Source organism: Amblyraja radiata, chromosome 7 (genome assembly GCF_010909765.2).
Source record: "Amblyraja radiata isolate CabotCenter1 chromosome 7, sAmbRad1.1.pri, whole genome shotgun sequence".
NCBI classification, from domain to species: domain Eukaryota; kingdom Metazoa; phylum Chordata; class Chondrichthyes; order Rajiformes; family Rajidae; genus Amblyraja; species Amblyraja radiata.
This window is the reverse complement of record NC_045962.1, coordinates 63,787,602-63,813,407: the sequence shown is the minus strand read 5'-3', so window position 1 is coordinate 63,813,407 and position 25,806 is coordinate 63,787,602. Positions and strand designations below refer to the sequence as shown.

General features: G+C 41.0%; 1 protein-coding gene across 3 annotated transcripts in view; it reads left to right on the top strand.

Moving 5' to 3' along the window:
- The window catches only part of LOC116975511 (von Willebrand factor D and EGF domain-containing protein-like), a 244,904-nt gene that overhangs the window by 186,332 nt on the left and 32,766 nt on the right, over positions 1-25,806 (top strand). For 2 of the 3 annotated variants that reach the window (XR_004412640.1, XM_033024696.1), the window contains exons 20-29: positions 3,950-4,114; positions 8,963-9,484; positions 11,377-11,472; positions 11,594-11,689; positions 16,902-16,997; positions 18,247-18,342; positions 18,915-19,010; positions 20,137-20,232; positions 20,582-20,677; positions 21,203-21,298. Coding sequence is in view for 2 of the 3 variants with exons in the window: in XM_033024696.1 (XP_032880587.1) it covers positions 3,950-4,114; positions 8,963-9,484; positions 11,377-11,472; positions 11,594-11,689; positions 16,902-16,997; positions 18,247-18,342; positions 18,915-19,010; positions 20,137-20,232; positions 20,582-20,677; positions 21,203-21,298 (1,455 nt within the window). In the remaining variant the exon portion in view is untranslated. The remainder of the gene's footprint in view (positions 1-3,949; positions 4,115-8,962; positions 9,485-11,376; positions 11,473-11,593; positions 11,690-16,901; positions 16,998-18,246; positions 18,343-18,914; positions 19,011-20,136; positions 20,233-20,581; positions 20,678-21,202; positions 21,299-25,806) is intronic. The other variant, XM_033024697.1, reaches the window with a different exon arrangement.

Here is a 25,806-nt window from a genome sequence, read left to right as displayed (position 1 = left end):
CTTCTGTGACTGTTGGTTTGCCAGAGCTACTGCATTTGAATTGCTTTATTCTTACGTTCTTTGATGAACAGAGCAGCTTGTGCAAGGCACTGCTGTGTGAATGTACTTAGCCAGTCAAAGAACTTTAGATAGAACATCACAAATCAATGTAATTTAGAAAATATGACCCTGTGGTATAAAAGGATAGTAGCAACTTGGATACATAATTGAAAGGAGAGAAGAGTGATGGGCATAAAGTGCTGGAGTAACTCAGCAGCTCATGCAGCATCTCTGGAGAAGTTTCAGATCAAGACCCTACTTCGACCTAAAACATCACCTGTCCACATTCTCCAAAGGTGCTGCAAGACCTGCTGAGTTACTCCAACACTTTGTGTTCTTTTATTTATTAACCAGCATCTGCAGTTCCTTGTTTCTACGAAGAGAGGCTGACAATGGATTAATGCTCACACCATTTCTTCTCTTGTTCTGGGCATAAATGACTTTAAGCCAAGTACAAGAAACAAAACGTGCTGGCTTTACCGAACTTAGAATGGCGGCAGAGTATAGCCGGAAGACATAATAAGACTAATAAAGTGACAGGTACAATTATGCAGGTAGCTGTCAACTACTGCATGCTGGAAGAAGAAACATAAAGAGTCAAGTCAAGAGTGTTTTATTGTCATATGTCCCGGATGGGACAATTAAATTCTTATTTGCTGAAGCACAACAGAATATGTGAATATGTAAACATAGTACATAACAGGGGAAGAAAAAAAATAAATTAAAAAGTGTAATGAATAACAAATATAGTGCAATAATAATGGTCTTTTGTAGTTCAGAGCTCAGAGCTTATACTGTATGTTGTTGTGTTTAATAGCCTGATGGCTGTAGGGAAGAAGTTGGTCCTGAACCTGGGCATTACAGTTTTCAGGCTCCTGCACATTCTAACTGATGGCAATGGTGAAATGAGTGTGTGGCCAGGATGGTGTGGGTCTTTGATGATTTTGGCTGCCTTTTTGAGGCAGCGACTACAATAGATCTCTTCAACGGTGGGGAGGTCAAAGCCGGTGATGGACTGGGCAGTGGTCACAACTTTTTGTTGTCTTTTCCGCTCCTGGACGTTCAAGTCTTCGAATCAGGCCACAATACAACCAGTTAGAATGCTCTCTGCCGTGCACCTGTAGAAGTTTAGGAGAATCCTCTTCGACATGCTGAATCTCCATAATCTTCTCGGGAAGTTAGGTCACTGATGTGCCTTCTTTATAATTGCATCGTTGTGCTGGGTCCAGGCAAGATCTTTGGAAATATGCATTTGAAGTTTTTGACCCTCTCCACCATCGTCCCATTGATGTGAAGAGGATTGTGTGTCCTCATCCTTCGCCTATCAAAGTCCACAGTCAGTTCCTTGGTCTTACTGATGTTGAGAGCCAGGTTGTTGTGCTGGCACCATTTGGTCAGTCGGTTGATCTCACTTCTATACTCTGACTCATCCCCATCTGTGATTCGTCCAACAACAGTGGTGTCATCAGCGAACTTGATGATGGAGTTCGCACTATGCCCGGCTGTGCAGTCATGTGTATAAAGTGAGTAAAGCAGAGGGATGAGTATGCAACCTTGAGGTGCTCCCTTACTAATTGTTACTGAGGGTCATTTTATTATTGTGGGGGTGGAAAAGTCTGGAGTTTCATATACACGTCAGGAAGATGACATGATATGTGGTCAATGAAGTCAAGAAAAGAAAGGAATTGGCCTTAATAAATAGAAACTTTGAACGCATAAACAAAGAAATCTTTATAAATTGCTCATTAGACAAACATGCCTTTGAAAGATTGGCAACCATTGAAGAGTTTGTGCAGGTAGTTGCGAGAATGAGATTGAGGATGAAGATTAGCTTATTTTGAGTTTGCAGAATTTAGAGGGATTTTTTTGGAGATGAGAATGAGATGCCAAAGAGATTTATCAATATTTTGTGATTTTTTTGTACAACAAATGGAAAAAATAATTAGTAAAAGAACTGGAACCAAAATGAAAATAAATGTTTTTTCATGCAATAGTATGTGATATAGAGTTCCCTGCCATGGTAGAATTGTCAAAGACTAGTAGGCATGGCTTTAAGGTGAGAGGGGTAAAGATTAAATGAGATGTACGGGGCAGGCTTATTTACACAGTGCATGGTGGGTACACGTTAATGGGATGGTGGTGAAAGCAAATATGTAGTGGCACTTAAGGTTTTTTTTAGATAAATATGAATATGGGCACATGGATATACAGGGAATGGAGGGATATGGATCATGTGCAGCCTGTGTGGATTAGTTTAAATTTGACACAGATATATTTCTGTTCATATGTTTTATTGTCCTATGCTTTTTTTTAGGAAATTGTAATGTTGTTGGGTAGTATCAAATTGATTGGAGAGTCAAAGAGTTGCAGGAAAGAGCTTTCAGATCTGAAATTTAAAAGCGGATCAATGGAGCTGGAAGACTAAGGGGAGGCAGTTACCAAGGACAGGCATCAAGGAAGGAATTAATTGTAAAGGTTATTTTTGAAATAAAAGGAGGCTCCTTAGAATAATTTAATGATTAGATGTCACCTTTATCAGGCTAGAATATGGTATGCATAGGGGGGTTAGGAATGAGGAATAAAGGTGGTAATGATGGGGAAGAAGGGAAAGAATATACCTTTGTAGTCATGGGAAGGCAGTTGATGATACTGAATGGGTGATCAAGGAAAATAATGCACACGAGTCCTTGAATTTTATATCATTTGATGTGATCCCAGAGGAGTGCATATACGGAAAGGCTAAGCAGATGATCTGATGAACCAGATCTTATGATTGATGGTTAAATCTACTGTGTAGCACATACTCTTAGGTTTGTCAATTTGAACATGAAAGATTGCTGATTGGGGTCATTGGTGGAGCAGGAAATGCAAGGTAATTGAAGTGGATGAGATAAGGTGAAAGTCATCAGCATATAGATATCGTTCTAGTTTGATGTACCCACTTTTCGCTATATAATACATGCTACATGGGGCAATACTGTCCTCCAGATGAGGTATTGAACTGATGTCTTGGTTGAGAGATGCTGGTTAATAAATTGTTATGGAAAGATTGTCATGTTGGTATACGAGGGAAAAGGTCTCTTCATCCAAGGTTTCAAGGTCAGATTATTGTCACATGTACCAGTTAAGGTACAGTGAAATTTGAGATACCATACACCCATACTAAGTGAAAAGCAACAAGACACACAACCACATAGAAGTTAACATAAACATCCACCACAGTGGATTCCACATTCCTCACTGTGAGGGAAGGCAATTAAGTTCAATCTTCTTCCTATTTGTTCTCCTGCGGTCGGGGCAGTCGAACCATCCGCAATCGGGGCGATCAAAGCACCCGCAGCCGGCGGTCGAAACCCCTGTCGGGGTGAATGAAGCTCCCGCGTTGGGGTGGTTGAAACTCTCTCCGCGGCATGGAGCTCCCGAATTGGCCTCTTCTTAACAGAGAACATGGGTTCTCGATGTTAAACTCCACAGGCCCCGTGGTTGAAGCTTCGATCCCCGGCAAAGGGATCACAAGCTCCGTGATATTAAAGTTCCCCAGACTCCCGCGGCTTGGAGCGCCGGGTCGGTCTCCAGGAAAGGGCGCCTATTCCACAGTGTTAGGCCACAGTGGGGAAGGAGATACGATACGGAAAAAAACTGCATCTCCGTCGAGGTAAGAGAATGAAAAAAGTTTCCTCCAACCCCCACACATGAAACAAACCAAGGAACACTAACACATACTTTTAACACATACTAAAATTAACAAAAAAACAAGAAAGGGCAAGACAGCCACTGGCGAGGCAGCCACTGCTGATGTAATTCAAAAAGAAAATCTTGTTGTTTATATATTTTATGGCTTGGTAACTGATGCATTTCTACTTAATGAGCTGTTCTTAATTCTGAGCCAGCCTTTCTGTTTATTATTTAGGCTTAACCAACAGTCTACGGCGCATAATTACTTGTGCAAATAAACCCTGCTTCCCAGGAGTTCAATGTTTTGATCGGAAGCCACCTTATGTTGGTTTTGTATGTGGCCGCTGTCCTGCTGGATTATTTGGCACGGGGCGGACATGCATGAAGATTCCACGGTTTGGTGAGTATTATATGTAATCATTGTCAGAAAATCTGGGAATGTTTTGAACAGGCTGGATTTCACGAGGGTAGAATACTAAAAAGAAATTAAATATCTATGTGTCAAATGTTTCTGGGTTAAATGTCAAATGTATATCAGGATTTGACTTGATCCAACTCTAAACCCAAATCTATATCTCACTACTCCCTGTTGATCTAGGAAATAACGTGGTTCTTTGTTTGGATATTTTTAACTGCCATTGTTTACTGAGATTTGATGGCAGTTTGTTTTCCTGCAACAGTCTGTATGAAAGTCAAAAGCCTTCCCGAATTTGATGCTGTGCCCTTCATATCAGTAACCCACATCCTGAAAATAAGCTTAGAAGAGTTAAAGTTAGTGTACTTTAACTGATTACATAGAAATGCATGCAAAGTTGAACAAGCCCAGATTCGTAAAACCATTATGCAGTTTGGGCATTTAGTAATGATGCTTTACAACGACTCAGGATCTTTGAATTAAAATAGCATTGGAACAAGCATGAACCTGAAAGTATGAAACCATTAAACCTCTTACAGGATAACTTGTTTCCAGGTGTATCCCATCTGTGTTTTGATTTTACTTGCTGTGGTTACTGTGATTCACTTGCTGTGCTTTGTGTTCATCTGTTTATATGCCACATGTTCTTTTTATTTATTGACAAATATTTATTGTACACGCAATGATCTACTTTCGCTATCTTCATAAATATATAATCAGGTAAAAGGCTGATAGTGGTTCTGAGTATAGAAGTTCAAGATTCAAGATTCAATTTAATTGTCACATGTACCAAGTACCATACAGCCATACTAAGTGAGAAAAATAACAATTCAGCCACATAAAATAAAATTTAACATAAACATCTACCACAGAGGAATCCACATTCCTCGCTGTGATGGAAGGCAATAAAGTTCAGTCATCTTGCTCCTTTGTTCACCCGTGGTCGGGGCTGAACCCTCCGTACTTGCTGTTGCCGACGGTCCGCTGTTCAAGCCCTCTCGTTGGGATGATCAAAACTCCGGCGTAAACAGGTCGGAACACTCCACGGCATGGTGCTCCCAAGTCGGCCGTTTCTTACCGGAGACCGCTGCTTCATGGTGTTAAAGCCCTCAGGCCTCGCGGTCGGAGCTCCTACACTGGCAATCCTCGGCAAAAGATCACAGGCTCCGCGATGGTAAGTCCATGCCATGCCCGCGGCTTGAAGCTCCGGGCCGGTCACCAGCAAAGACCGCACCACTCCATGTTGTAGGCAGCAGGGGGGGAAGGAGGTGCAACACGGAGAAAAATTGCATCTCCGTCGAGGTAAGTGACTGGAAAAAAATCCCCCCCCCGCACCCTCCACATAAAACATACCAAGAGACATTAAAACAAACATTCAAGAGGACATGTTGCAATTGTTGGTGAGGCCACATTTAGAGTATTGTGTTCAGTTCTGGGCACCATGTTCTATGAAAGATGCTGTCAAGCTGGAAAGGGTACAGAGAAGATTTACGAGGATGTTGCCAGGACTAGAGGGTGTGAGTTATAGGGAGAGGTTGAGTAGGCTGGGACTACATTCCTTGGAGTGCAGGAGGATGAGTGGTGAATTTATAGAGTATAAAATCTTGAGAGGAATACATTAGGTCGATGCACAGAGTCTCTTGCCTAGAGCAGGTGAATAGAGGACCAGAGGCAGTTTTAAGGTTAAGGGGAAAAGAATTAATAGGAATCTGAGGGATAACTTTTTCCATACACTGGGTGGTGGGTGAATGGAACAAGCTGCCAGAGGAGGTAGTTGAGGCTGGTACTATCCCAATGTTTAAGAAACAGTTAGACAGTTACATGGATAGGACGGGTTTGGAGGGATATGGACCAAACGCGGGCAGGTGGGACTAGTGTAGCTGGGACATGTTCACCGGTGTAAGAAAATTGGGCCAAAGGGACTGTTTCCATGCTGTATCACTATGATTCTATGGTTTTGTAGATTATTCTAACGAGTTCTCTCCAACTAAATGAACATATTGGTGAAATGTAGAAACAAGGAAGTGCAGATGCTGCTTTACAAAAGAGGACACAGTGTTGGAATAGCTCAGTGGATCTGGCCGCATCTCAGGAGAACATGGGTGACGTTTTGTGTTGGGACCCTTCTGGTCCTGTTAGACTGATTGTGGGAGTGGGGTGCAAAAGCTTTCTTTTTCCCACCCCCTACAACCAGACTGAAGAAGGATCCCAGCCCAAAATGTCACCTTTACATGTTTTCCTGAGATGCTGCCTGACACAGTGAGCTACTCCAGCACTCTGTGTCTTCTATTCAGGTGAAATTACTGTTTAGGCAGAAAGTTGAATGTCGTTAAATAATTGTTTAAATATTATGTTTGAATTTCCGAATTCGAGATTTCAGCTGCCTATTCAAATCCTTGGATAAAATCTTCTCTTTTAATTGGAATTCCTGCAATACTCAGTTTTTTGGACCTGCCCCTCTCGCCTGCTATTTCCCTGATTTGCGCTTATCCTCAATGCCAGGAAGCCACCAACATTTCCATCCCCCAAAAACTGCCAACAATTGTGAAAAGTAAACGTAGGCTCAAGTAACCCTTGTCCTTTTGTTACCTGCACCCCAGGCAGTCACCATTACCAGAGGCACTAAGGCTATCTTCCACATGGTGACTGCAGTGTTTGGTGAGAAGGAGCCCTTACAAACTGGATTTTGGTTTTGAATGTTGGAGATTTTTCATCATTCCTTGCATCCAACCGACATACATTGATGGTACACAAAATTGCTGGAGGAACTCAGCGGGTGCAGCAGCATCTATGGAGCGAAGGAAATAGGCGACGTTTCGGGCCGAAACCCTTCTTCAGACTCTACATTGATGATTGGGGTGGGAGATTTCGACGAATGCAATCAACCTGGCGTGCACAATCAAATAAAATCAAATAGAACAAGTCGTCCTACAACTTTAGGCTGTGCACACCATACGCAAGAAGAAGAAGAAGAAGACATTGATGATATTTCAAACATTTTAAAATGTCTGAAGTGATTGCTCAAAGACTGTACACATTTTCAAAGAAACTAACAATCTTTGACAAAGTAAATGTAGCACAAATGATCTTACATACACTGCAGATCTTTCTCATGAAAACACTGGGAATTACGTTTTTAAATGAAAAATTGATTAAATGCTTGTTTGATGACATTCTAATGAAATTGTAAAAGGTACAGCTGAGATTATAATTTGCAAACTGCTGTAATTCATAATTTGGAGCCAACCACAACACACTTAAAATAATCCTTTAATGTGTTTCTATGCGCTGAATGAGTAGATGTCCTCGTAACCTCTATTGCAGAGAAACATCAGGCTCCTAGGAGAGTATTGCAGCCAAGTATATGATGAAAGTGGCAACAAGCATACTTGTGTGTCAGTCTAAGTGAATGGGGTTAATTTGGGACAAAATAAAATATGATATTACATTGGAATATGTATAAAATCTGACATGGACCTGTACATTAAAATTATTTTCAAAAGGTACTAATGATACGAAAGTTAATTCATAGGCAGAGTAATGCAAACTATGAGGAAATGATGAAAAACAAAATGTACTATAACATATAAATGCTGAACAAATTACTTTGATCCTGTTCTCCATACCTTAAAGCTCTAAAGCAAAGGTCTACAAAGCATAACAGTACAGTGTGGAGTAGGCACTGCATAACATGAAATAAGTCAATACACATGAAAGAGCAAGGATTGATTAATGGGCGTATTGAATGACATTTTTTTCTCGGTCAGAGTGAAAACTTTGATGTGATTGTCATAGAATCAATCATGTCTATTTTCTTCAATACAGTAGGTAATAGAAAAAGGTTCTATGAACCTAATTTATATATACTATCATACACTGCTTTTCTGCAGATGTGATACTATTTTTATTGGTAGAAATTGCTAAAGCATTTATCTGTTTTTCCCCTCTGCTCTTGAAATAATTTATGTTTTTGGTTTATCATGAGTCCAGACATATTCCAAACAGTTATTCCAACTCATGAACTGACACGGTTAATATGCACTCTGTGATTTATTTAAGAGGGAGGTTTCAGTCAACACTAGCATACTGGAGTTTAGAAAGCTGGGCAGAACTGGCAACTGTGAACCATATCAATCTTGTTATTCTGTTATTACTTCAACAATCATTTGTATAACCAGAGAGCTATTCAGGAAAGGGATTCAGGGGTATTGGAAATACACTGGAAATATTGTGGCCACTGGGACAAAAGTCTTCTCTATTTAGTGTTGTTTATAACGGTGTTCACAAGCACGTACAAGGATAAATATTTCTACTTTTAAGAAATACATACTGGGAACTTGTGCATCTGCAGCCCACAATATGTCTGTAGAAAACCAGGTGGTGTTCACAGTGTATTCAAGAGTCAAGAGTGTTTAATTGTCATATGCACCAGGGAAGGAACAATGAGATTCTTACTTGTTGCAGCTTTACATGCATATTAACATTATAACACAACAATAAATATATAATAAATAATAATGCAATGCATTATCTTTTGTACTTGGTTTGTGGATTCTTGGCTTTCCCTTGCTAAGGTCAATAATGAGGTTGGAATCCTCGCAGTACATTATTTTCAGCGTGGAATGTAAATTTTAATAACAGTTCTTTATAAATGAGTATGCTTACATCTAAACATGGTGTTGATGGGCCAGTAACTGTCAATGCTTAAGATAAAACCTCTACTGTGAAGGCAAGCTAATTTATTGCATTATCAAAAGATAAAATATTAACTGAGAAGACTTGCATAAAGCTACAAAATACTCATTACCTTTTTCTCTGTCTCTCTTCCTCTAGTCACCCCACATGTTGCATCCAAATTTCAGCATCATTGGGCCGCTACCACAAGACCAAGCGACCTGCCAGCGGGTAGCCAGAAAACTACTCTTGGACATGTTCCTGTGTCTGGCAGACCCACAATGGAGAAAGTAGTTACAATAGCCAAAGCACCTCCAGTTCTCAAGGCAGATAGGCCCTATGCTGCTTTGAGCTTATCTCCTTCCATTTCATCCATCTCATATGACACTGGCACTCCTGCCATGAGTTCTCGGACTATATCTCAGCTGACTGCCCATCCCAAAGCTCCACAAAAAAACACCACTTTTTGGCGACCTGTCACCTCATCACTGCGGGCTGTAACAGCATCTCAAGCTCTTTCCATTACTCACATTGGTAACGAGTTGATTCCTACTGAAAGAAAGGTCACCTGTGCTGACATGCCTTGCTTTAATGGAGTCCCATGTGAGCCGACACAGTTTGGAAGCTTTAAATGTGGACAGTGCCCTTTTGGATACACTGGTGATGGAGTAACATGTAAAGGTAAACACATTCAGCGCAATGAATGCAGAAATAATTTGGGTCACAGCTGTGATGAAAATATAACTTGCAAAACTAATTTCGTAGAGTAATAGCCAAACTTAATGTTAGAAATTCATCCTTTGCCTGCTGGTTACAATAACATAATGGTTAAACTACCATTTCAGTAACAGCATTTGAGACCATTGACCCACCAATTGAATTTGAATCTCACCTTGGCAACTGGAGAATATAAATTAATGTCATTTAATAATAAACAAAAGTAATAATCTTGTCTCAGTATTGGAAACTATGAAACTATTTTTAAAAAAAACATGTATTTCAATAATGTTCAGCAGATATGATAGCGGTGTTTAATGCAGATATTCGGCACAATATTTTGTGGGTCGAAGGACCTATTCCTGTACTATAATCATTCACCCTACCAGGCTTGACTATATGTGAATCCAGATCCACTAATGTGGTGGAACCCTTGAGCTCCCACCTACATTTTAAGCCAAGAGGCTACAAATACAAAATGCTGGCTTTGTCAACGTCATTCACACCCGGTGGAGAAAAGGGGAGATATTATCGTGGCTGTTCCTTCCTATATTTGATTTCATTGACTTCAATGGAACTAGATATCATGAGGCAGACGTTGTCTAATGCATCTTTAAAACTATTGCCTGAAAATAAATTTCTACGTCTTCCACAGAAGTGAAGATTTTTCTAACCTTATTTCAGGGATCATCTTCCGTTATATGCCTCTACTCGATTAATCTGCTCCACTCCACTTGTTTCATTTACTCAGACATATCACTGATGGTTCCTCCTGCAATTGTGGTTATTTTCCTCTTTTAGCATCTACCTTGCATTGTAAACTGTGCTTAGAACTTTCAAAACTTTCAAACAACCTTCAGTGATCTTCTCATCAACCATGCTTTTTGGCCTACTCACCATCATTCATCCCTCCAGTTTAAGAATATAAGAACATAACTGTATAGGAACGAGTAGGCCATTAGGTCTTAAGCCTGCTCTGGCATTCAATATTATCATGACTGATCTGCCCCAAGCCTCATATCCTCTTCTGTGCCAGTTCCACATATCCTTCAATTATCCAATCTTTCAAAAATCGATCTACTTTATAAATACCCCCAGTGATCTACCTCCCCGAGCCACTGGGGTAGTGAATTCCAGAGATTTGCCACAAACTACGAGAGGTTCTTGTGCACCTCCCTTTAAATGGCCAACCCCTATTGTAATTATGCCCGTTGGTTAAGATTCTCTTGTGGAAACATTCCAACATCTACCCTGAAGGATGTTATATGTTTCCATAAGATTCTTCTAAAGTCCAAAAAATATAGATCCAATTTCTTCTGTCACTGTTTATAGGATAACCCTCTCCTCCCAGTAATTAGCCTAGGAGATCACGTTTAGACTGTCTCCAATGCCTGTAAACATCCTTTCTTTGAAATAGGAGACCAAAATTGTGTGTGGTATTTCAGATGTGGCCTAACAAGTACCATGTACAATTGTAATTATACTTCCCTACTTCTGAACTGCCTACTTTCAATAAAGGCTAATGTGCCATGTGTCTTCATTATCACTTGCTAGCTTTCTGTGATTCATGCACAAGAACACTTAGTTCTCTCTGTACTTAACTCATAGAGCATAGGATGAGTACAGCACAGGAGCAGAACGTTCAGCCCACGATGTCTGTCTGGCATGATGCCAATTTAAACTACCTATCCACCTGTACATAGTCTGTATCTCTCATCCCTTCCTGATCTTATGCCCCTCTAAATGCTGCTCTTGTCATACTTGCTGCATGCCAACTAGTCGTAAATACTGAGGCACATGTTGTAGAGTTGTAACCATGTTTGATATCAAAAAACAACTACAACAATATTTCTTAGCTATATGCAGGTATCCCTGTGGAAAGAATATGGAATGTGCAGCTCCCAACACATGTCGCTGTAAGCCTGGCTACACTGGGTATAATTGTCATATAGGTAGGAAACCCTACTAAAATTCTCCATATTTGAATTGGATCATTTTACTTTTAATATCTATATCTGAGTGAACACACAATATTTTAATGTTGCTTCTGTTGGCTGTCCCTTTTTTTTTAAGCAATCTGTCGACCTGACTGCAAAAACAGAGGAAAGTGTATTAAACCAGATAAGTGCGAGTGCCCCCCAGGATACAATGGCCTGACCTGTGAAGACGGTAGGAAAAGTTTCATCTCCCCATTCATCCACAGTAAAGGATTGTGTAACTCTCGGCTGCGCATCCATCACAACTTTGTCATTTTTCTGTAAAGTAAACTGGTTGTTACCTCACAAAACTTCATGCGTGGATAAAATGATCATTAAAATTCTGATGCTAAAGGCAATAAGAGATTTCTCTTTTAAGGCAGATGAGCCAAGTCTCCTTTTTCTATCACAATCATATATTTGGAACTATTTCCTAAAAGGCAGTGGAGTCTGAATATTTTCACAGTAGATGTAAATGATGACAATCTGACCAGGTGCGATCTTCTTAAATGGCAGACTAGGGTTAAATGGCCTCCTCTTTCTCTAAATTTAGATGATTGGGTGTATGTACACATGTTTTAAGTTTGCCTACTGCAGTTTCTTCATGTTGTGAGTTGCAGTTGAAGTAGGGGGAACATTAACTCTTTTCCAATCATCCATCACTTTTCCCCATCACAGGGTGGAGGAGGATGCAGATAAACTAGAATGACAGATTTGTCCCGGGTCGGGCATTAAAAATCCAATAGATGGCACCTTTAAATCTGCAGTTCACATCCAAGTAATACTATTCTATTGTGACTGCAATTTTATTATATAGTTTAGTTTATTGTCATGAGTGCCGAGGTACAATGAAAAGCATTTGATGTATGCTAATCAGTCAGCGGAAAGATTATACATGGTTACTATCGAACCGTCCACAGTGTACAGATTCATAATAAAGGGAATCATTTTCACACCAGATCTGTGAAGAAAACTAACTCATCTACTTCCCATTGAACTAAATTTGTCTTCATCACACCTTTGTCATTTTCAACTATAGTAAACTGGTTGTAAACGCACAAAATTCATGCATGGATAAAATTATCAGTAATATTCAAATGCTAAAGACATTAAGAGATATCACATTTAAGGAAGATGAGGCAAATCTCTTTTTCTGCCAGAATCATGTTCTGTAGGGCAGAAAGGGCCATAAGGTCTTGTTTAGAGCCTCCTTCTATATCCATCTCCACATTCCCTTCTTGGCCAAATCTGTAATCTACCAGCAACAAGATTAGTTTAGTTTACCGAGGTACAATAAAAAGCTTATGTTGCGCGCTATCCAGTCAGCGGAAAACAGTACATGATTACAATCGAGCTATTTACAGTGTTTAGATACATGATAAGGGAATAATGTTTAGTGGAAGGTAAAGCCAACAAATTTAACAATATTGAGTTCCAGTCTCCTGGAATTCAATTACACTATCATCAATTTGTATCTGGGATTGTTTTTTTTTGTTGGGCTCAGCTGACACATAAATCAAATTTAGGAGCTAATATTTTGCAGGTCAAACTTGGTACAGGCTGACTGCTCTTCATTCCCTCAGGTCCCCCTAGGCACATTCCCCGGTAAATTTGCTCTGATGAGTCAATGCACTGCCCCTTCACCCCCATGACCTCTGTTGACACCAGTAATGGGAATCAAATTTGTTCAATCACAAGTAATTTTGAATGCTCAGCTTCATCCTGGGATATCCGTAATTAATGAAACTGTGAAATTATGTGCTTTGAACATTGCACGTCCTCAGAATAAGGCTTTATTATCAATTAAAAATGCAATTACATTGCATCCGTAACAATGATTGTTCATGTTCATGCCACAATAATGATTGGAAGTTGTTAACCCAGCTATGGAGACTAATATTTTTCTATTAAATTGTTCATTGAAGTGTGGCTGTGGAGGGAGGGATAACTTCCCATTAATGGACAGGGGATATGGGGAGAAGGCATGAACGGGGTACTGATTGTGGATGATCAGCCATGATCATATTGAATGGCGGTGCTGGCTCGAAGGGCCGAATGGCCTACTCCTGCACCTATTGTTTATTGTTTATTGTGATTACATTAATTATCAGTAAAGAAATCTGTGTAAAAACTTTATCAACATTTTCAAGATACTATTCAAGCACGTATCATATTTTTCCCAGATTTTTCTAGCTGTGTTTGCTACAATTTTTAATGGGGAGAAATGTCCAGGGCGGAGTTAAAAAATTGATGACGAGAAATTTGCTTTACTCTCTTAACCACTCTATTGAGTCAACTGAAATTTTAGTTCCATAGGTATAGTTCCAATTTGTCAATCTAACCAGAGACATTTGCTAGGAACAATTGTCCATACAAATAGGACAAATTGAGCTGGTAATGGTCATATGATCATTTGTCTGTCACTTCCACCTTATCACCAGCAGTTTATTTTCCAGGAAATTGATAAAACTGTCTAACATACCATGTCAAGCAACAATTGATGAAAATTCATCAATTTGCAAGGCAACTAGCAAATCTTCCCAAAGGCAATGTTTCCTTTCTGTCTTTCCTGCTTGGGTAATGGTATAAATTTCAGGCAGCCTCTGCACACGTATGATCAGCTTCACCAGAAACCATTCAGGTAATGAAAGCATATAAGTGAAAGTGGAAAATGGAGACACAAGAGACTGCAGATGCTGGAATCTGGTGCAGTAAGCAATCTGCTGGAGGAACTCAGTGGGTTGAGCATAGGGTTGCCAAATGTCTTGTATTAGCCGGGACTTCGCGTATGTTGGGCTAAATTGGTTTATCCAATACGGGACCGCCCTTATCCCATATTTGACTGCTACTACTCAGGTCGAGGGGACTGTCGGGTAGGAGCGCCGCGTCCGACCCCGCCACACCTGTCCCGACGTAGTGCAGCCCATGGAGTGCAGCAGCAGCGCCTCGCCCGTGGCCCCGTCAATCGGCAGCTTGGCCAGCTGTCCGATCTTCGGACCTTTGCTTACCACCGACACCACCACCCCTCCTTCTCTTGGCCGATCATCGGTCCATGAGTTGGATGGGGTGCCGGACTTTGCGCACGATGTCGCGCGCAAAGTCCGGCGCCCGTGCCAAAACTCCTCAGCAGGCCCTCCGGCTGGGCTTTGTGTGCAGTCCAGCACCCGGGCCAACTCATCATTCACCCTACCACTGCCGAGTCGATCAACGAATTGCCGTCAGGAATTTGTCCCTTATTTTGATCTTTTGTCCCTTATTTGGGAGTGAGAAAGTTGGCGACCCTAGTTGAGCAGCACCTGTGGGGCAAATGGAGTGAAGGAGATACAGCAGCTGTTTATACCTTCACCACCGCCTGGCTCCATCTGCCTCTTTTTTTATTTTTTCTTCAGTTTCCTTTGTCTGACTCCATGTGTCTTCACCTGCCTCTGTCTCCCAACTATACTACACCCCCCTTCCTATGCCTCATTCCTCCCTTACCATGCCTCCCCTACCTGGTTCCACATGTCCATCAATCTTCAACTCTCCTTGATCCCCAATAACTCCTGCCCCCTGACTCACTCCTCTCCCTCACCTTTTTATACTGGCTACCTTCCCACTCCACTCTAAGACCTGATGCAGGGTCATGACGTGAAACAGCAACCATTCCTATCGCCGCACAGATGCGGCTTGCCAATGTTGAATTCCTCTAGCAAATTGTTTATAAAGACATAAAATGGTAGCACTCATTGATCAGGCAGCATCAGTGGAAAGTCATAACCCATTCATGGCAGCATCCTGTCCTTTGAGAGTCTCCATTTTTCTCCCTCTCCCTCTCCCTCTCAGATTTACTGTGTTTGGGTTTTCAATGTAATCAAGTCTCCACACAAAGTTATTGTGTCACCACAATACCACAATGGTAAGGGAGGAGGTGAGGGGGTGGGGTTAGTGAAGCTGGGTGGCACCGTGACGCAGCAGTAGAGTTGCTGTCAGCACCAGATGCTCACAGCACCAGAGACCCAGGTTTGATCCTGGCCATGGGTGCTTGTCTGTATGGAGTTTGTATGTTCTCCCCGTGACCTGCGTGCATTTTCTCCAAGGACCGGTTTCCTTCCACACTCCAAAGATGTACAGGTTTGTATATTAATTGGCTTGGTATAAATGTAAAAATTGGCCCTAATGTAAGATAGTGTTAATGTGTGGGGATTGCTGGTCGGTGTGGATTTGGTGGGCCAAAGGGCCTGTTTCTGCGCTGTAACTCTAAAAACAATATTCGACCATCCACCCTGTCAAAACTATTACATTCCCTGCCAATCTGCAATTACCCGAGCCAGGTTTAACAGGCTGACTGAGCTGACCAGCGAACTGGACCACTGTCCGCATTCAACTGAGGCCATGCTCCTTAGTGCACTTCCAGCCATTCACACAAAGTAGGTCTGTGAATCGACCTCACCTCCTGACAGCATTTATGTGAGTCTTAAATGTTCCTTATACTTGGGGAAACATATAAAAATAAATTTACTGCAAATAATTTTATGAAGATTATTGAATAAGAAATAAAATTAATTACAGAATATCAAAAGAATGATTAGAGGGCACAGGTGAGAAGGAAAAATGTGGAGATCAGAAGAGTATTTTTTTCACACAACTGTGGTGATTATCTGAAATGAGTTGTCAAAAGAAGGCAGAGTCACAATTACTTAAATGTTTAAAATATATTTGACACACATAAAGAGAAATACCAGTTGCAATATAGCTGCACTAGGATATAGGGCCAAAAAGCATAGATTTCTAACTCAGTGTAAGGACAAATCCCAGTAAAGGAGACCACAGGAAGTATTGGTAAAGAGGTTATGAGAATATTCTTCAGGTTGTTATACTTTACTTTGGAGATACAGTGTGGAAACAGGCCCTTCAGTCCACCGAGTCCGCTCCTGCCCACCCGTACTCTCATTCTATCCTACACACACTAGGGACAATTTACAAAAGCCAATTAAACTACAAACATGCAAGTCTTTGGGATGTGGGAAGAAACTGGAGCTCCCAGAGAAAACACATACAGTCACAGGGAGAACGTACAAACTCCATACAGACAGCACCCTTAGTCAGGATCGAACCTGGGTCTCTGGCGCTGTAAAACAGAAACTCTACCGCTGCCCCACTTTTGCGTCCTTCCTAATTCTTTGATAACCCTCCTATGTCCCAACCTGAGTCTGGGATTCAGTTCCAGTGTTCAGCTCAGCCAGAAATATCCCACCACTAGGCAATCTGGTTACGTCAAAGATATTCTCAGCAGAGCCTGAATCACCACCATCAGAGGATACCCACCAACATTCAAGATGGTAGATTAAGCTCTACTGAAATCAGAGATTGTTTAATGCAGGTCAAAGATTTTGCACAGTATTGATAATATGTATTTTTGTGTGCAGCCTTCTGCATTCCAGCTTGTGAGCATGGTGGGTCATGTATTACCAGAAATACCTGCTCCTGCCTGTATGGATTTGTGGGGCCAAGATGTGAAACATGTGAGTACATCTGAGTACAGTATTTGGTTTGTAATTGTTCTGCACAGCAAAATATTTCTTAGGGAAATGGTAAATCAAATGGGCTCAAATCATTTATTCTTGATATAATTTCCTGGTTATATCCACCACCAGTTGATGAAGTAATATTGGCCACTTGAGTGAAACTTAATGTCACTAGCCAGGTCCATTATCTTGAAATTGGACCTGTTTGCCTATTTGCAATTTGCCTCTAGAAGCCATTTTGTGCATGATTCAGTTCGCATTCATTTTCAGGTCTATTCGCAATCATTTGGGCATGAGGGACAATTGAAAGAGTGACATTTCCCCAGACTCTGGTACACATCTAATAAGATCACCTGATACACAGCTTCCATTTTGGCTTTGACTTAGAGAAATGTTTATTAATGGTAACAATACAGCAAGGAGTCAACACCACAGCAAATCAGTAGGGAGGTACTTATGAGGACATTGATATTTTAGCAGGCTGCCACTAGTCCATGTTGCTCCATGTTGCACAAGCATCATTGCAGCATTTATGTAAGATGTCGCACAGTCCAAGATATCATGAACATTCGCTCCTAGATCAGCCCAAAGTGGCTGGGAGGTAAATTGGTGACGTGCTGGTAAAGCTTCTGCACATGATTCATTTAGAACACTACCCTGTTAGCTTTTTAAATTTGATTGTCCATTAAGTTTCTTGTTGTTTTGGGGGATCCATTTTTTGAATGATAATCCTAAACATTATCTATTTAGAGCACCAAGAAAGGGTGAACTCTGATTTCCATCTCTGATTTGTCTTTTTGCCTATCTAAATGCCTCTTAAACCCACTGTGCTCCAGACGCACAGCACCCTCTACTCGAAGAGCTTGCCCCGCACGTCTCCTTTGACCTAACCCCTCTCACCTCTAAACCTTAAAAAAAGAAAGGGTTAATTACTATGAAGGAAAGGGAGTGAAGGAAAAAAACTATTGTTTAATTTGTTTGATTTGCATGAGGGTACATGTTAACACATTGGTTGCTAGGATTGTGTGTTGAGTAACAATGTTCTCAGGTGCTGCAGAAGTGTAAGACACGTGGCTTTCGTGCCATTCTCTTCTAACTTAAGCTCTTCTGTGTTCTTATCTATTAAAATATGATACAATATACTTCTATTTCCTTCATTCTGAGGTAATGAAAATGTGAACCCTTCATCTTTATGTTAATGGATGTGATGCCTGCAGTTAAAACTGATGCTATTTTATATTTTTAGTGGTTTGCAATAGACACTGTCAAAATGGTGGAAGATGCACTTCACCAGATGTGTGCAAGTGTAAAGCTGGGTGGACAGGACCCTCATGTGAAACAGGTGAATAAACTGAATGCTTGAACGTTAAACTACAGGGTACTAACTTCCATTCTTAATGAACATCTATTGGTGTTGATAACATGAATTGTCCAAAGTAAAGTATAGCCACATCAGTGTAGAGAATTGACATTGGGGAACAGCAGGTTCCATCCTGCTTAGACATTTGCAAACTTCGGTCCATAACATTAAATGTAATAATCTCAGGTGAACATACCTCTCATGTTTTTGTTCTACCTTTCCCTCTATTTTTCTCATCATTCTTTAAATGCTGATTATCACGTTACTTACCGTGACAACTTTGGTCTGTACCTTATCATGTTCTCTCCACTGCCTCCACCCCAACACCCATTCTGATGAGTGATCTTGGTTCTCTACCAAGTGATGCTGCCTGTGCTGCTGAGTGCTTCTAATACTTTAGTTTTTCTTTGGGATTTCCAGCGTCTGCTGTTCACTACTCCAAAAGATTTGTGATGTTCAGTTAAACAACATATTATCCTGTTCCAAAGACGAGGTGTACATTGCCTTAAGTCTTAAATGGCTTACCGGTTAATTGACTTCTTCATTTTGTGCAGCTGTTTGCTCCCCCATGTGCCTCAATGGTGGCATCTGTGTTCGGCAGAATGTTTGTATCTGTCCTCATGGTTTCTATGGACTGCAGTGTCAGAATGGTAAGTCCCTCCCTATTAATTATTTAATGATTAATACATTATTACCTATTATTTATATGTGATCTGGAAGCTCAGGTTTGTTGTAAATGATCTTGTCAAGAGTTGCACAAAAGTGGTATTTTATTCAAACAGCATGGTGGAGATCAGAAATCACTTTTTTAGGGTGTTAGTTTTAATATTAGCGTATTAGACATGAAAATCATCCATGTCAATTCTCTCCATGCCAGAAAATAAACAAAAATTATTCAGTGGTAACCATATTTCCACTGTATTGGAATGAATGGCATCACCAGGGGCCACAGTCTTAGAATAAAGGGGAGGTCATTTAAGACTGAGGTGAGAAAAAACTTTATCACTTGGAGAGTTGTGAATTTATGGAATTCCCTGCCACAGAGGGCAGTGGAAGCCAAGTCACTGGATGGATTTAAGAGAGAGTTAGATAGAGCTCTAGGGACTAGTGGAGTCAAGGGATATGGGGAGAAGGCAGGCACGGGTTATTGATAGAGGACGATCAGCCATGATCACAATGAATGGCGGTGCTGCCTCGAAGGGCCGAATGGCCTCTTCCTGCACTTATTTTCTATGTTTCTAAAAAGCATCAAAAGAGTGATGAAGGGACATTTACAATAAGTGGAGAGAGAGTAGAAAATAGCTCTGCCATTTGTAGGATCAAACGTATGTACATTTAACAGACTTTTGAGTTTATTATATTATGGGAACTCGCTCGTATGTACGGGTGTCCTTAAGTCAGATGCTTGCAACCCAGACAACAGCCTGTAATAAAGAAACATACATGAAAGCTCTCTGCAAAAAAATCGCCTTTTTTCCATTCAACGGCAGTTTTTTAGAGTTGCAAAGCCAACCCATTAAACACATCAAGCATCAAAACTAGAAATACAACCTTGAAACAGATGAAACATTGAACACATCAAGCATCAAAACTAGAAATGAAACCTTAATGCTGTTCTGAATCAGTGAACTAATACATCCACCTGCAATAAAAAAACAAATAAAGGTTTAAATAATGATTTATAATGATATATCTTGGTAGGATTTAATATAGCAAAAAAAGAATTTGAATGAATGTACTTAAGGTGAAAAGTAAAATCAGTCTATTCCTTTGCAGCCGTTTGCAATCCCCCCTGTAAGAATGGCGGCCAGTGTATGAGAAACAATTTATGCTCCTGTCCTGAAGGCTATACAGGACGAAGGTGTCAACAGAGTGAGTTCTGCAAGTGACTTATGTCAAATATTTTCAACTGATCAGTTTATATGACAAATAATTTAACTCTTACTAAGAAAATCCGACGTTTGCAACATAGACAAAGATCACCCTGACAAAAAAAGCTAATCAAAACAAGTGCATGGAATTACTTGCCCATTTCTTTATAACACTGGTTTGATTACCTTTATGTTTACAGTTTTTAACATTTTTATAAACGCCAGTTTAACAGATAAACATCTAGTTCCACAGGGTGGTGGGAGGGATCTTAAAGGACCAACAATATCAGATGTGCAATGCAAAGACAATTGTCTTTTAATATTTGAAGTTTTTTTTCCCCTCACTGTAGGTGTCTGTGAGCCATTGTGTATGAACAGAGGGAAGTGTGTGAGTCCGGGTAGTTGTGACTGTCCATCAGCGTGGAAAGGGAAAAGATGTAACCAACGTAAGTACACATTGCAATGAGTAGGAACAGAGTAGTAAAATTTGACTAATCACAGGAACACGTTGCTGAACCTAAATAATATGTCAATGTGTATTATGCATGAACTATTTAATGTTATCTGACCAAACTATTCAAACATTTAATATGCATTATCCTTGCCCTTTAAAATAATTGATAAGCACTTCAGCAGCTGCCGTGTGTTATTCCAAATCTAAACCATTTTCAGCATAATGAAATGTCATCTGATATTCATTTTAATTCCTTTTGTGATTTTTAATTTAATTTCTTCTCACTGTGGTTTCGACAAATATTGTGGTGTGTAATTTATTGTAACCTTGAAGAACTTTTATTGGTACTGATTTATTATCTCAGTCATAATGGAACAAAACTCAGCTTCTCAATAATTCTTCCAGCCATTTTTTTACTTCAAATTTGATCTTACGTAATGCTACCTATTCCAAACACAGTTCAGATTTGTTTTCATTAGCATTGAATAGATTTTCAATTATTACTTGTGTTACACAGCGATCTGTCTACAGAAATGCCAGAATGGTGGAGAATGCATAGGACCAAGTACCTGTCACTGTCGGGCAGGCTGGGAAGGAATGTTGTGTCAGATCCGTAAGTAGCTGATGCCAGTCCGCAATCAATATAATTACATTTTGTGTCACTTTAGCTGCCCATTTTTCATGCACTAGCCCTTTAACTTATGGGCTTTAATCTGTTGGTGATGTGAAAAAAATTGATCTTTAGCCTCTAGAAAACTGCCTGTCTGATCCTTGTGCTTCCCTGTATTTAATGTGGATTAGATAGTACCGAAACTCATCAGTCTTTGCAGCTTTTGCGAACTAGAATCCATCCCATTTAAGCATATATATCATTACAACAACAAAAAATGGATGGTACCCTATTATATCTGAGTTTATCCAAAAAATGCTTTTCTCTCCCTCGGGTGACCACAGGAACAGGCCCTTTGATCCACAATGTCTGTGCTGAATGTCAGGTTCAACTAATCTCTTCTGTTTGCACCTGATCTATATCCCTCACTTTCCTGCATATCTGCCACCACCCCAGGCAATGTGTTCCAGGCACCCAAAACTTGTTCCCCCACCCCTCCTTTAAACTTTGATGTTCTCACCTTACAGCAATGCCCCTTAGTCTTTAACATTTCCACCCTAAGAAAATGGTTTTGAATGTCAACCTTATCTATGCTTCTCATAGTTTTAATCTTTCCCATATTCAAATATTTATTCAGATTCAGATCAGTTCGCTGTCATATACATCAGGGTGCAATGGCATTTCTTGTTCATGTAAAGCTCACAGAGTAAACAGTATATGCACAGTTATGACAAAACATTAACAACATTGTAGTGAGATTGTTTATAATTCTCAGATTCTAAGTGAGAATTTTAACCAATAATCTCCCCATTAATAGCTCGACAATCTATTCCTATTTATCTGTTCATCTTGTTTTAATTAGAACAATCTTTAGTCATTTTTTGTCATGTCTACAATGCTAGAAACACAGTTTCAATTATCTCAAGACTGTGAAAATCAACCTTTTCCTGCAGTGCCTTTCTCTTCTAGATGTGATGGAATATGTGAATAGGGAGAAATATATAATCTAGAAGCTAGCATAGCAGAACTGGCCTGAGTAAAGATAAAAACTAGTTATTTCGAACTGAAACGCCATTTGGACGATCATTGTTTCTCCATTGATATAGAGGAACTGGACCTAGAAACCAGTCATACAGTTTCAAAATCACAGTGCAGATCACAGTGTTGATAAAGCTGCAAAACAGAGGTGCTGCATAGAACTTGTACGGAATCTTAGTTACAGTATACTTCAAATAATGTGAACAGTCCATGTCTTCATTTGTAACATTGATCGAGCCCTGGAAAAAAATACAAAGAGGATTTATTGGAATGAAACTAAAACTGCGAGATTATGCCTATCAGCAACTAAAGAGGCTAGATCATTTTTTCTCTAGGTAAGACTGATGGTTAACCAATCAATCCCCGTCTACTGATACTCTCCTCTGCCTAGCAGAGCTGGTCCTTACCCTTAACAAATTTTCATTTGACTCCTCCCATTTCCTCCAAATACAAGGCGTTGCTATGCGTACGCTCATTGGGCCCGAGCTATACCTGCCTCTTTGTAGGGTATGTCGAACTATCTTTGTTCGAGGCGTACCAGGGCCCTATCCCCAAACTCTACCTCCGCTACATCGATGACTGCATTGGTGCTACCTCCTGCACCCACACACAACTCGCCGACTTCATCCATTTCACCACTAACTTCCATCCGGCACTCAAATCCACCTGGACCGTTTCCGACATTTCCCCATTATTTTCAGACCTCACTATCTCCATCGCAGATGATAGACTACTGACTGACATCCACTATAAATCCACTGACTCCCATGGCTATCTGGACTACACTTCTTCCCACCCTTCTTCCTGTAAGGATTCCATCTCCTACTCCCAATTCCTCCGTCTGCACCGCACCTGCACCCAGGGTGAGGTGTTCCACACCAGGGCATCGGAGATGTCCTCATTCTTCAGGGAACGGGGGTTCCCCTCTTCTACTATAGATGAGGCTCTCACCAGGGTCTCTTCTATACCCCGTAACTCTGCTCTCACTCCCCATCCCCCCACTCATAACAAGGACAGAGTCCCCCTTGTCTTCACCTTCCACCCTACCAGCCATCACACAACAAATAATCCTCTGACATTTTCACCACCTCCAACGTGACCCCACCACCGGCCACATCTTCACATCTCCTCCCCTGTCTGCTTTCCGCAGAGACCGCTCCCTCCGTAACTCCCTGGGCAAATCGTCCCTTCCCACCCAAACCACCCCCTCTCCTGGCACTTTCCCTTGCAACCGCAGGAAATGCTACACTTGTCGCTTTACCTCCACCCTTGACTTCATTCAAGGACCCAAGCAGTCTTTCCAGGTGCGCCAGAGGTTCACCTACATCTCCTCCAACCTCATCTATTGCATCCGCTGCTCTAGGTGTCAGCTGCTCTACATCACTGAGACCAAGCGTAGGCTTGGCGATCGCTTCGCCCAACACCTCCGCTCGGTTCGCATTAACCTACCTGATCTCCCGGTGGCTCAGCACTTCAACTCCCCCTCCCATTCCGAATCTGACCTTTCTGTCCTGGGCCTCCTCCATGGCCAGAGTGAGGACCACCGTAAATTGGAAGAGCATTAACCTCATATTTCGCTTGGACAGTTTACACCCCAGCGGTATGAACATTGACTTCTCTAATTTAAGGTAGTCCCTGCTTTCTCCTCCCCTTCTCAGCTCTCCCTTAGCCCACTGCATCCGCCTCTTCCTTTCTTCTTCCCGTCCCCCCACCGTCACATCAGTCTGAAGAAGGGTCTCGACCCAAAACTTTGCCTATTTCCTTCGCTCCATAGATGCGGCCTCACCCGCTGAGTTTCTTCAGCATTTTTGTCTACCTGGGCCTGATAGAGCTCTTTAACATTACGAATATGTTTGATACTGTAGAAAATATGTTTCCAATTGTGGGTGAGAGAAGGAATAGGGCTCATAAATATAAAATGGTACCCGATAAATCTTAAGAGGGAATTCAGGAGAGTCTTTACTCTGTGAGTGCTTATATAATGTAAAACTCAATACCTCAAGAATTAAATTAGATGAATAGCTTAGATGATCAGGGAAAGTTAGATAGGTTAACCAATCCATTCCCATATTCATACACCAGTCAACCTTTCACCGGTCTTTTCCGAAAAAAGTCTATATCAGTGTAACTTTCTGTCCTCGTTTTCTCATGTTTCTCCAAACTTCTGCTCACTCAAAATTTTACTTCCTCAACACCATGAAGTAGCAAGTTTCATGTTATCATTACTCTTTTGATAAAGATGTCTCCTCTGAATTCCCTCTTAGATTTCTTGCAGACTATCTTATACCCCTGTCCCACTTAGGAAACCTGAATGGAAACCTCTGGTGACCTTGTGTCTCCAGAGGTTTTGATCACTCGCCTGGTAGACCTCGCCCGAAGGGTGAGGACCAAAGATCCTACAGGATCTTTGCTACCGACCACACACACATACACACACACACACACACACACACACACACACACACACACACACACACACACACACACACACACACACACACACACACACACACACACACACACACCCACACCACACCCCCCCGCACGCGAAGGTGGGGGCCAGGGACAGTGGAGGAGCGCTGTCTGCGCGATGAAGAGGAAGGTAAACCGCTTCTACAGAGCACGATAAGTCCTTTAGAGAGTGTGGGATGGAGGGAGAGAAGGACAGAGAATGGGGGGGGGGGGGGGGAGGAGAAGGAGTGGAGACAGTTTTAAGAAGTTTAATAAAGTTAGCGGGCATTTTACCTTCCGGCGGATCTTCTAAGTCCTGAAAACCAAAGATCCTATAGGATCCTCTCATGATTTGATGCACACCTTGTTAAAGGTTGTAGAAACACTATCATCTCAGGGACCTTAGCATTAGAGGGGAATTCAGACAGCATTCTCCGCTGTGATCTTTGAACCTTGATAATTTCAATACATGCATATTATGGATTGGACTCAGTTGTGATCTTGCTCTCAGTTAATTACACATTAAAACTTTGTTTCCCTCAAATAATAGCACAAAAGAGGCTGTGTGATAAAAATGGCTTCTGGATATCCATATTTCACTTTGAAAATAGAATATCGAATAATAAAACAGCATGGGAGCAGGCCCAACAGCGCTCAACATCTTTGCTCATTATGATGTCAAATTAAACTAATCCCTTCTGGCTGTACATGATCCATATCCTTCAATTACCTATGTATTCATGAGCATGTCTAAAAGCCTCTTAAATGCCATAATTGTATTTCTTTCCACTACATTTCAGGTATCTGCCACTCAGGGTAAAAAATAAATAACTTGCCCCGCCCAAAATATCTCCCTTAATATTTGACGTTTCCACCCTTGGGAAAAATATTTTGTCTGTCAACTCTAATAATGCTTTTCAGAAATTGTGTAAACTTCTATTAGTCTCACATCCATATCTGTAATTGATCTTTATCCTGTTGTATCCATTGAACTCTGATCCTCTGAATTGACGTGTGTAATT